We start from the raw sequence: 12,415 nt of genomic DNA, 5'->3' as shown, positions 1-12,415 counted from the left end.
CCCGGTGGCTTTATCCCATTTTTTAAAAAAAGTTTATCCAGAAGTCTTCCAAGTTTCCGTCATCCCTATTGAGTTTATTCCAATTATCCACGCATATATAGGCTGCCTCATACACATTCCTAACAAATTTACTGTTAATTTTCCTCTTTTGGCAATCTTATGCCAGTTAACTAATACATTTTCAGATAATCCTGTCTTGGGTATACCCTCCTTTACATCTTTATCGTGCTCACTCCACCTAATTTGCATACTCCTCCCAGTCTGTCTCACGTATTCATTTCCGCATTCACATACTATCCTGTACACTCCCTTTTGCTCTTCAGGGTTATCGCGCCTATCTCCCCTCCCTTTCTTATAAGACGTGAAGTGTTTTTCAGTGCTCCGAGGTGCTCTCACCCCGTATTTTATCCCGTATCCCCTTACGGATTTTTCAATTTTCTCAGAAACACCCTTAAAATACGGAATCCTGACAAAATGTGTTTTTTTTTTTTCATCTTTTCCTACCTCTGTTTTATCTTCATCTTCCTCTTTATCCTTTTGTGATAGTTCTTGCCTAACTAGCTACTTTTTCCATGTCACGGATCGTATATCCATTCTTTATACCCACCTTCCTTATCCATTCTTCTTCTTTTTCTTTCTCTTTTTCATCATTTCACAGCCTTTCGGCGTGAATGAAAAAGTGAAGAAAAATGTTTAACTTAGTTCTATTCAAATGTTGGGATCTCTTATGGAGGTACAGCTCGCCAGCCAACAGTTTATGAAAGACCCCGGTTACAATCCGTTGTCTGGTTTTAGTAAGCCACAAGTCTAGAAATTGAATCTTTCCGTTAACCAGACCTTCTCTGGTAAAACCAATTCTTAGGTCTTGCTTGCCCAATTAGTTGAAAATGTTATCAAGTTTAGTATCATTCCCTATGATGAGGATGTCATCTACGTATCTCCCGTAGTATTGTACTCCTCCCCCACATGCTCCATGGCGGCTTTTTCGACATAGTGCATGAAGATGTTGGCCACGAGGCCGGAAATGGGGTTACCCATGGCCAACCCTTTTTTTTTTTGTCGGAAGATTTTATCGTTAACATAGAAATAATTGTATCCCGTAATGAGAACTATCACAAAAGGATAAAGAGGAAGATGAAGATAAAACAGAGGTAGGAAAAGATGAAAAAAAACACGTATTTTGTCGGGATTCCGTATTTTGATGGTGTTTCCGAGAAAATTGAAAAATCCATAAGGGGATATGGGATAAAATACGGGGTGAGAGCACCTTGGAGCATTGAAAAACACTTCACGTCTTATAAGAAAGGGAGGGGAGCTAGACGCAATAACCCTGAAGAGCAAAAGGGAGTGTACAGGATAGTATGTGAATGCAGAAAGGAATACATGGGACAGACTGGGAGGAGTATGCAAATTAGGTGGAGTGAGCACGATAAAGATGTAAAGGAGGGTATACCCAAGACAGGATTATCTGAACATGTATTACTTAACCGGCATAAGATTGCCAAAAGAGAAGTCATCAGGAAAATTAACAGTAAATTGCAATTGCAGCATACGCGGGCCATGGCTATTCACAGTTTTAAAGTTTTAACATTCCAAGGAGCAGTTTCTAATCGGGGAAACAGCATGGTACTATGACGTGCACCTGTAATGGGTTTTAGATTTTTGTTGTTTTTTAACCGCACACCTTTTACCAATCCCATATCCTGTATCTATGGAGAGGTCAACGTGGTTATGAATTATATATAACCTAAACGTGAACAGCCTGAGGAAGGGAGCAGTTGCGTCCCGAAACGTCGCAGGAGCAACATAGATACTCACAAAACGTAAGTTATTAATATATTTATATTAAATTTGTGAGTAATTCGCACAACTTTTATCATATGTTATAATTATTATTTTATATTAAAATTGAAATTTAACTATTTTTCTGCTGTGAGTGCAAAGAACCGTTGTTTTTCTTTCTTTCTCCAGGATGGTCTCGGAGTTTATTCTCCAGGGAAAAGATGCATCTCAAGAGGCTTCAAGTCAGAAGAACAAGGAATCCACATTGTGGAGCCTAGACAAGCTTCAGGCCTATTTGTGCATTATCAAAAACCTTAAGCCATCCTTCACAGAGGGAGCTGATAAAATTTTAAGGCAGTATTACCAGAGGCAAAGGCAAGCTGATTTTCGCAATGCTGCAAGAACAAGTGTGCGATTGCTGGAGAGCTTGATCAGGTAACTTTTTAGTGTGCTTATGGTTGTAACAATCACTCTGCCCCTTTCTGTAATGCTTCTTTATAGCATCTTGTGATATGAACAATAAGGTAATAAAAAATGATTGGTTTGTATTAATCATTATAATTAGGGATGGGACAGATTAATTGGTACTCTTATTGGTGTCAGTTTATCTGTAAAATTACTGATTATTTTACCGATCTATATATAAACATCTTATACCGGTAATTTAGTGAAAAATTCTGACCTTTTGTTATAATTTTTATGGATAATCTCCATGCCCTATTTTTTAAAAAGTAAATGTCTAAATATGCAACAACTTTTGCACTATAGTCACCTCGAAACACACATTTATTAGGGAGGTCAATGATCCATTCAGATTTTTCAAGGACCATTTTGAATTTAATATCAGTTATCGGTATCGGTAAATTTTATATCTGTACTTTATCGGTATTGGCCAAAATTTCATATTGGCCCATCCCTAATTATAATTGAAGGTATGGTGAGTGTTATTCAAAAATGTTCCTGGCTGAATCTTTATCAAATTGCAGCCAAATTTACTGGTCATTCAAAGTTACTCCCTTCAAAGTATTCCCCTCCTGTAGGTACACTGAAGCCAACAAATCTGCCATTATTGGAAGGTGTTCTCATATTATTCTTTCTTGATTGCATTCCATGTCATTTTACCATATTGAAAAGAAGGAAGTTGCAGGGGCTAAGTCCAGAGAATGGACAAATCTGGAGATGCCCTTTGCCACCAAAAGATTTCTTCGCAATTTGGATGCTGCAACTCTTTGTAATTTAAAACAATTGTTGGGATAGATAGAAGTACTCACATAAATTTCTAATGGTCATTTATCACCCTGCAGGCTTTCCGAGGCACATGCAAAGCTGATGTTTCGAGATCAGGTAACAGTACTGGATGCAGTAACAGCAATATCACTGGTGGAATCAAGCATGCAGGGGTCGGCTTTGATAGGTGAAATTAATGCTCTTCACACATCTTTCCCTGATCATCCTATGGAGGAATATAGGAGGCAAGGTGAGTTGTTTGTATTCTTACTTTATTCAGCGAATTATTGCATGATAAAAGGACTGTTGTAATTTTTCTAAAATAAAGTAAATAAGTGCACTATTTAAGACAAGATACAGACACTTTGTGCTTTAAAAAAATTCACTTTACATTATCAGAGCACAAATAGTAAACAAATAACATTTAAGTTGAGTTTGTTCAAAAATCAGTCCATAGCATCAGTATCCTTTTCTATTTCAAGTAGTTTCTAAGATAATTTACAACCTTGAGATTGCTCAAATTGTAAAACTTTACACTGGGATGGTGACTTCCCATTGACCATAAGGTTCTTTTGTGCACTACTATTTCGCAGACTTACTGTAATAACTCTCGTGAAGTAAAAGCACACAGATTCTGTTTACAGTGATGATAAATGTCAGAGTTATTTGGCATTCATATTTTGTTTCGAACTTGACTTATACTTGGTTTCAGCATAATTTGTAAAATAATAATTATGTAAAATTACTTAATGTTTTGTATAGTTCTAGAACAAATTGTTCTTACACTTGATGACAGACTGTCGTGGCAGCAACGTAAGGTACTAGCTGACTTACTTTATTGTGAAAACAAATGTAATAATCCAAGTGCATTTTTATTCAAAATGTTAAGAATCAGGCCAATCAGAATGGTCAGAACTTGGATAGATTAAGAAATATGCTCAAACAAGGGATAAGGCACAAATACACACCGATGAAGAATGTTTCATTCAAACTGCTTTGAAATGCTATTTTATAATACCATGATTCTTTCTAATGTAAAAGTTTTGCATCTCATTGTTAAAAATTTATTTATTTATTTATCATTGCAGCTGATCTCATACTTAAAAAATTGGAACTCCATGATATTTTGCAAGACGAACTTGAGAACTTGAAAAATCTGAAAGAACATCCATTTCCAAACTCTTCAAATGTTTATTCTCCAACACAGCTATACAGTTCTGCAAGGAACACTCAGAATCATCCCAGAAGCAGGTCTGTAAATATTTCAGTTTGTGGTGGTGAAAGTCAGGAATCTGCCTTAAGTGAGTTCGTAGATCAAAGTCTGTTCTCGGATGTTGCAGGTCCAGAAAGTGAAGTTGCAAACACGTCACTTGATGTTAGTGCTAGTGATGTGAATGTTAACAGTGTTAGGTTACAGAAGCCCCAACTCAAGACAACAGAGCATTTGGCTACAATCTTCAAAGGCATACGGAAGAACAAGGACATCAACATGTGCCAATCAGCAGAGTTACAGAAAACTAAATGTGCATCTACTAAGAGGAGAAAGGATAAGTCCAAGCCTGGTGAAAGCCTTGAAGAAGGTGGACCAAAGAAAAGGAGTAGATTGGAAAATGTTGTTGATGGCACTGAAGATGACGTAAAAGCAAGAAAAAGTAGGGAAAATGATATTCTTGATGATTTAGATGAAACAGGGAAGAAAGAGGAAGAAAGAAGAAGAGACAAGAGTACAACCAAAGATTTTATTGATGATCTGGAAGAAGAAGCAACAAAGATCCAGTCAGATGGGCAACCTAAGAAAAACAACATAGCAAAAGGCATTATTAATACTCTTAATAAAGGTGAAGAACAAATGTGCAGCAAGAGTAAAAACCATTCAAAGGCTAAAGATGAGATGAAGAAAATCAGTAAATATGAGAAGACTGAGAAACAAGATGATAATTGCAGAGGAGAAATGTCAACACATGAAGACAAGGCTAATGATACTGAAGATGATACAAGTAAAGTAAAAGATGGGGAAGAAGTCAGTAATTGTATTGGCAACACTTCCAACATTTTGAATTCTTCAAGTGAGAAGATAGAAAACAAAGGGAAACTGAATAAACTTGAGCAACTGAAAGCCAGATTCACATTTCATAAAGTGGAAAAGAAGAAGTTTAATGCAGAATCCAAGTGTAATTCAAGTCCTGAGGGGAGTGTTGAAGACATGGCAAGAGATCCCCCATTGAAACCTGTTCACGTAAACTCTGAAGTAGTGGAATCTTCCTTACCCTTGCACAGTACTGCAAAGGAACAGATGTCAGGGATCCAGCAAAAAATTTCTTTGAAAACTCTTCAGAAACTGGAGAAATTCAAAAGTGTCAGTAAAGGAAGTGTTGCAGAGAAACCTCATGCTTCACTAAGTGAGCTGGAGAAGACAGTTCCAGTAAGTTCAGTGGAAGACAGACCTCAAACTTCAATGAGTACAGAGAAAATATTAAACAGTGCAATTCCAGTAATTTTCAAACAGGACAACAGGCAGGGTTCAGCAAGTGAGATGCAAGTGTCGGGTAACACAAATCCAATCACTGAAATATCAGACAGTAAATCTACTGACAGGAACTCAAAAGCAAAAAGCAGTATTGTGAAGTTAGGTGGTCTGTCAAAATTATTGAATTCTTCCATAGTGTGCAAGTCTTTGCTTAATTCTTCTACAGTGATTTCACCTCAAATATCACATAGTTCGCAGGAAGCAAGTAAAAGTTGTTTGTGGAAGTCACTTTCAGGAAACAAACCATCTTTGTTTCTGGACAGTGGCACACTGGATGATGCTGACCTAGAGTTTAACTTATAAAGTAAATATTGATTTGTCTTCTTTAAAAATTAAAATATTCTTTTTTTAAAATATGTCTTGGAAGTTTTCCATGTGATGAACAATTTAGCGATCTCTTGACAGCCCAAAAAATCTCATGATAATATATTTTTGTAGTCATATTAAGTTTATTTTGTCATTTTTGAAAGGAAAATATTGAGATAAGTTTTGTGGAATACAGATTACATTATTTTTAAAATTGTTGTACTGATTTTTTTCTTAAATTTATTTACCATTACTGTCTTAATTTTATTTATGCTCATGAACTGACTTGAGATAGGGCTGAGTGATATTTCAACATATTGATATTGAGTTGATGATACCAGTATTATCGATAGCCAAGATGCCAATATTACAAGATCGTTGGTAACACCATTCTTCAATCGGTCAGTATTACTGTACAATGCATGTTGGTCTCGAGTACACATATACATTCTATTGTGTTTGATGGCACTTTGCAACTTCACCTAGGAAGTAGAAGTGTCGTGCAAGATATAATCTTCCCCTTTTCCAATCTTGGTAAGAAAAGAATAACATTCGATACATGGCTAGGTGGGAACAAGTAAAAGGTCTCTTTAAGATATTTGTGAGAATGTCACTTACTGGTTTCATTAAATTACACACTCATAGAAGACGTACTATGCAGAACTTTCAGCGAGCCTGCATTTTTTGCTGAAAGTTCTCACTTATTGGTGCATGAAAAGTTCCCATCTGCTAGACGTTAAGGAGACATAAAGACAGTTAGTTGAAAGAGGCTATTATATGAGGAGATAAACTAAAAATGATGACAGGGTAGTGGCTTATTTAAAGGGAGGTAGTGCATTCAAACCGAAATATGTTAGTAAATATGCCACTGGAACAGAGGTTTTTCCAAGGGGGTGAGACTAATTTCCAATATATTCACTACCTTTCTTGCCATGAATAATTACATGCTTTAAACAAAACTATTGGATTGTTCATTCTGGACACCTGTATGGAATAGGAAGAATGAACTCTATAAAAACAGTATCATAACAATCGGCAACATGCACAGGATTTTCATAGGGGTTTATGACTGCAAGATGAGGTTGTGTCTTCCTTTGTTTATCAGTTTCATATTTTGCCATCTTTTCCAGCACTTTGCATTATTTTTCTTATGAATACGGGGTCAAAGGGAGGTAATTGAGACAACCATAACCCTCCTTCCCCCCACCCCCCACACACAGCCTTGTAAAAATTGAGATGAGAACAAGATCAGACTCTTGGTGACATTACCAAGAATTACTCAGACTTTTGTAAAATTAAGACAAGACCAAGACCTTGTGTCATCTTTCGAGACTGTTTTGACATTTGAAGTTTTACCTAAACTAAATATACTTTACCATGCAGTTTCTTCAGCCACAGCAAGCAGGTATCGAACTGATTATTTGTACATTTTGTTTATGGCAATTACGAAGTCTGTCAAACAACTTTAAGGTTGTTTTTTTTTCCCTCCACATAATATTTAGGATGCAGTTCCTTTTTCCAAGAGACTGTGGACAGAATAAGATAAGTGGGGAGGCAGAGGGGTCAGGAATCTAAATATCATACAAAACTTCTTATTGATATAAAAGAGCATTTACAATATTTAGTCTATGGGCCAGCCAAGATGTTGGTATAATTTAGGGGTTCTAATTTTCCTTTATACCACAGTTAAATGGGTGTCTAAGGATACAAAAAACCATGCTTACCATCTCAAAGTGGTAGCTAATAGAAATGGCGGCCAATCTTAGATGGCGGATATTGACATTTGAAAAAACGATCATATCTCTGAAACCAATGGTCCGATTTCAATGATCTTGTTTTCAAATGAAAGCTTAAGATGTGATCTATATTTAATGTTATTTTAGGTTTTTCGATATGAGCGACCGTTAAGTAGTTAATCACGGATTAGTAAAGAAATATTGTATTTTTTACTATTCATTATATGTTTATCATTAATTTATTAATAATCTAGTCATCTGAGAAGAAAATGTTCCAAACAAAAATTGTAGTGTAAACACTTACCTTTAATTTGGTATATTACACTTGTTGGTTTTGACCTCAGAATTTATATAAGACGAATGAATTATGTAGTGTGTGCAGCGAATTCTTCTAGCAGGATGTGCCCTTAGTCCTGGTATTGACTATTGAATAGTATATTTCAGTTATATACATGCAATAACATTTAATAATAATAATAATTGTTATTCTTAGTAATGTTACAATAATAATAATAATAACTTTTATTATTATTATTATCACCATCATCATCAGTTGTTGTTGTTGTTGCAGTACTAACTAGCCATGAATTTTGTTTAAATGTTACGGATGTTCATGGAAGAATGTTTTTGATTGATTGAAATTAAAATTTTGGATGTGTCAGCACTTAGGCTATTTGCAACCGTCTCATTATACGTGATCAAGCTCCTTACAACGTACACAAAAATCACCATGTGTGTCTCTTAAATCTGCTTACCCAGGGTATCGAGTTTTAAAAAAGCCGGCTTTTTTGAATGAACTGTTTTTTTCCAATAAAAAGCCGGCTTTTTTGGGGAAAAAAACATAAATTTTGTCTTTTTTACCAATTACAGCTAACCTATTTCACTTGAAGTTACTGTTATGAGTTTACAGGTTTGTAGTGACATATTTTACAACTTGCTAAAAAAATTTACATGATGTAGCAGCCAGGAGACAGATATTGGCCAATCCTAGTGAACACATATTGGTTAGTGGTTCAGATACAATTTTAACCCTAGCCTACTGAGGAAAGGGGGGGGGGGGCTTGCAGGTGAAAAGAAATGACATTGTTTCCTAGGATGTTTCTAATATTTCTTTATTACATTTGTTCATAAAAATATAAATGTAATGTAATTAGGAGGCAAAATGCACTTGGTGGGCATATCAGGCACCATCTTTGAATGTGTCTCTTTTCGAGACACTTATGCCAGTGACAGTGTGCAATTGGTTGGAAATTATTGTAATAATTATATTTAATAAACAACTGCACTTCTGCAAACTAAAAAGCATAAATAAAAAAATATTATGGATTTTGTGAGTTTTAGTGAATGATAAAATATGTGACACTCATGCAATAATTGATTATTATTTTTTATTAATGATAGTAATTTTTGTAATTATTATAATTTATAAATAACTGCACATATATAATCAGCAAAGGAAGCAGTGATTCAATAAATAAAATGGTTTATTGAATTTTAGTGAAAAAAAAAAGTGTGAGCCTGTGAGTTGCCCCTCGATATGCAAGTTTCTTGTACGGCACGGGTAAGCTAGGGTTAAAACTAAACCAGGGTGGCGACAGACCTGGAAAACCTGGAAAACCGGGAAAAGTCAGGGAATTTGAGGTGTCAAAAAAAGTCAGGGAATTTCATCTTCATTGTCTTTTTTAAATTTTTTTTATTTAAAGATATCGTTATGGAACTCTGCACGGGAACACAAAATCTCGTTCGTAAGTTTCGACCTCAACTTTTAGGCCCCTGTTATGTGCAACACAACCACGGCGCCAGAAACCAGTGATGGCAGGAGGAGAGAGATAGAGAGAGAGAGAGAGAGAGAAATTTCTCTCACCCGGGTTTCTCGGTGGGAATTTTAAATTCGAACACTCTTTGGAGGAAAATTGTTATAACTCGGGCACTATGAGAGAAATCTACTTAGGATAACTTTTGTTTTGCAGCTAAAACATCAGCGCAAGCAACCGTGTACAATTCAGAACGACAAATCAGGGAAGGGGGCTGGGGGGGCACGACCCCCGAATTTCAATGGAAAAGAAATAAAAATCTGGAGTTTGCCCCCTCTTCTCCCGCTATTTTGGGGAGAGGGCGCGAACCTTAGTATTCTTTTCAAAGAATGGACATTTCTAAAGAGAATGAAACATGTTTTATGTTCTTGGGTGCCATACAAGTTGAATAATAAGCTAAAATGTGATATATTTTTTTACGAAAAATAGGTAATTTGCATTTTTGGAGGAAAATTGTTATAACTCGGGCACTATGGGAGCAATCTACTTCGGATAACTTTTGTTTTTCAGCTAAAACATCAGAGCATGCAACCGTGTACAATTCAGAATGCTGAACTTAGGGAGGGGGTTTGGGGGGCACGACCCACGAATTTCAATGAAAAAACCATAAAAATTTGGAGTTTGCCCCCTCTTCTTCCGCCATTTGAGAAGAAGGCGCGAACTTTAGTATTCTTTTCAAAGAATGGACATTTCTCAAGAGAATGAAACATATTTCATGTTCTTGGGTGCCATACAAGTTGAATAAGAAGCCAAAATGTGATTTTTTTTACAAAAAATATGTAATTTGCATTTTTGGTGGAAAATTGTTATAACTCTGGCACTATGGGAGCAATCTACTTCGGGTAAGTTTTGTTTTTCAGCTAAAACATCAGAGCATGCAACCGTGTACAACTCAGAACACCGAACCGAGGAAGGGGGGGTTTGGGGGCGCGACCACCGAATTTCAATGAAAAAAACAAAAATCTGGAGTTGCTCCCTCTTCTCCCGTTATGTTGGGGATAAAGTGCAAACCTTAGTATTCTCTTCAAAGAATGGACGTTTCCAAAGAGATTGACATATGTTTCATGTTCCTGGGTGCCACACAAGTTGAATAATGAGCCAAAATGTGAAACTCTGTTCGGAAATGTGGCATGGATATGTTGCGGAGGGGGGGAGGTTGGTCATGAATATGAATTTCCCAGGCATGCTCCAGACCTGTGTCAGAGTTTCCACCCAAACATAAGAGTATGAAGGTCCAAAAAGCACATTCATTTCGTAATCAGCACCATGATACCGTATGGTATCATCGGGCCAGTACGACCTTACTCTGATTATACCATATGGTATCATCGGGGGAGTAAAGGTTAAGCCTTTAAATATTACGGGGAAAATGCATTGAATTATAATTTTTCCTTGTCCGTATGGGAGTAGTAAGGGACTTGTCAACAGATGGAGGGGATAAGAGCGGGTGGCGCCGTCCGATAGTTGTCGGACGTCGTAGTAAGGCATTTTGTTGGTCAAACTGAAGGAACATGGAAACAAATAGGTTCCATTGATACATACGATTTTTGTCGAATATCGCCACCCGACAAAGTATCTCACTACAACATGCGACAGAAATTGCATTGACTGCAACATCCAACAAAAATTGCATGCATAAACAAGAAGAGCTTTAGACTGTGAATATGCTGCTGGAATTTTATTACTCTTCTGGCTCACTTCACCTTATTTAATGTAGCAGTGCTTACGAAGATTTTCTTTCATCATCCTGACGTATTACTGGTTTAGCACAAGTTAATATACGTTTACAATGACATTGCACTATTCTTAGATATCACGAAGAATCCAACCAAACGGGATTAAATATTGAATACTGTCACGAAAAAGTGAAACATAAAACTGCATTGGTGAACGTTATAAAAATTGGTAAGTGCATGCTCCCAACCTCAAATTTACTGCAACACTAGTATTGCAATGAAATTAACGCCACTCTCTATCCTGTCTGTTTAAACTCGTGAGAGATGGTCATTAATTTCTCGCTGAGTAAGGTTAATGCCCAATATTATGAAATAAAATACTAATAATAAATACGTAAATATTTTAATATCATATTTACTCTAATCATTCAATCATAAAAGCAAATCACTTTCTTCATGAATTGACTTTTCTCTGCCAGCCCTGCTAAATTTTCACTTTCCATCTACTGATTTATACGAGGGGTGGCCAGAAAGTAATTTCCGATTAGTAGGAAATTGATTTTTCGCAAACGTCAAAACCGTGAAAAATGGTAATTGCTTCAAAGTTATGTTTAGGAATGTGCAGTGATGTCTGGACACATTCGAAATATCGAAATAATGCGAATTGTTGGCGTTTTTAGCGATTTTTTTAAACAAATGTCCTAAAACAACGAAAAATTCCATGAAATCCAACATTCTTGTCTTTTCTAGGCCATGTTTGTGTACATAGAACATGCAAGTTTTCCAACATTTTACTCAAGAGTAAACTATAGAGTTATACGTACATGGAATAATTTCGACAGCCACATGTATTTCCCACGATTTTTTCAACTTCGATCAAAACCATTTGCATCACAGAGCAAAGTGGCAGGGTTCTACTAACAGGAGATCGAGTGCGTATCTACCGTCACACGGGAAACACATCTTCGTATTTGTCGCACGAGATATGTTTTGAACTACCAAGCTAAGTGCGCACCATCGGCATTTGTCGAGCGAGTAATAATGGGGCTCAGTCGTTAGGGCGTCTGACTACTATGCAAGAGACCCGGGGTCGATTCCCTAGGGGAGAACCCGGATGTTTTCCACCTATTCAAACTGCTCCGGCACCCACCCAGCATCATATGAAGCTGGTACCTTGAGGAAACTTTTGAGGGATAAAGGTAGCCAGGAGCGTGGTGCTGATCACATCACCCCCACCTTCAGCCGTGATCAAGAAAGTGTGGGACCCTAACTCCACACCCCTATACACCTTCATGGAAAAGTGCAGGGGAGCACTTTACTTTTACTTCCTCAAAAATCTGTCCAACA

The 12,415-nt window shown here is 36.7% G+C and overlaps 1 protein-coding gene across 5 annotated transcripts in view; it reads left to right on the top strand.

The window, feature by feature from the left end:
* LOC145985090 (uncharacterized) overlaps positions 1–6,033 on the top strand; it is a 64,008-nt gene extending 57,975 nt beyond the window's left edge. For all 5 annotated transcript variants that reach the window (XM_083118675.1, XM_083118679.1, XM_083118676.1 and 2 more), the window contains 3 exons: positions 1,972–2,217; positions 3,087–3,259; positions 4,098–6,033. In XM_083118675.1, the coding sequence (XP_082974801.1) occupies positions 1,972–2,217; positions 3,087–3,259; positions 4,098–5,839 (2,161 nt within the window). In that variant the 3' untranslated portion in view covers positions 5,840–6,033. The remainder of the gene's footprint in view (positions 1–1,971; positions 2,218–3,086; positions 3,260–4,097) is intronic.
* The last annotated feature ends 6,382 nt before the right edge of the window (positions 6,034–12,415 follow it).

Source organism: Lepisma saccharinum, chromosome 3 (assembly GCF_977018435.1).
Source record: "Lepisma saccharinum chromosome 3, izLepSacc3.1, whole genome shotgun sequence".
Lineage (NCBI taxonomy): Eukaryota > Metazoa > Arthropoda > Insecta > Zygentoma > Lepismatidae > Lepisma > Lepisma saccharinum.
Note: the sequence above shows the minus strand (reverse complement) of the source record. Positions and strands in the feature narration are given on the sequence as shown.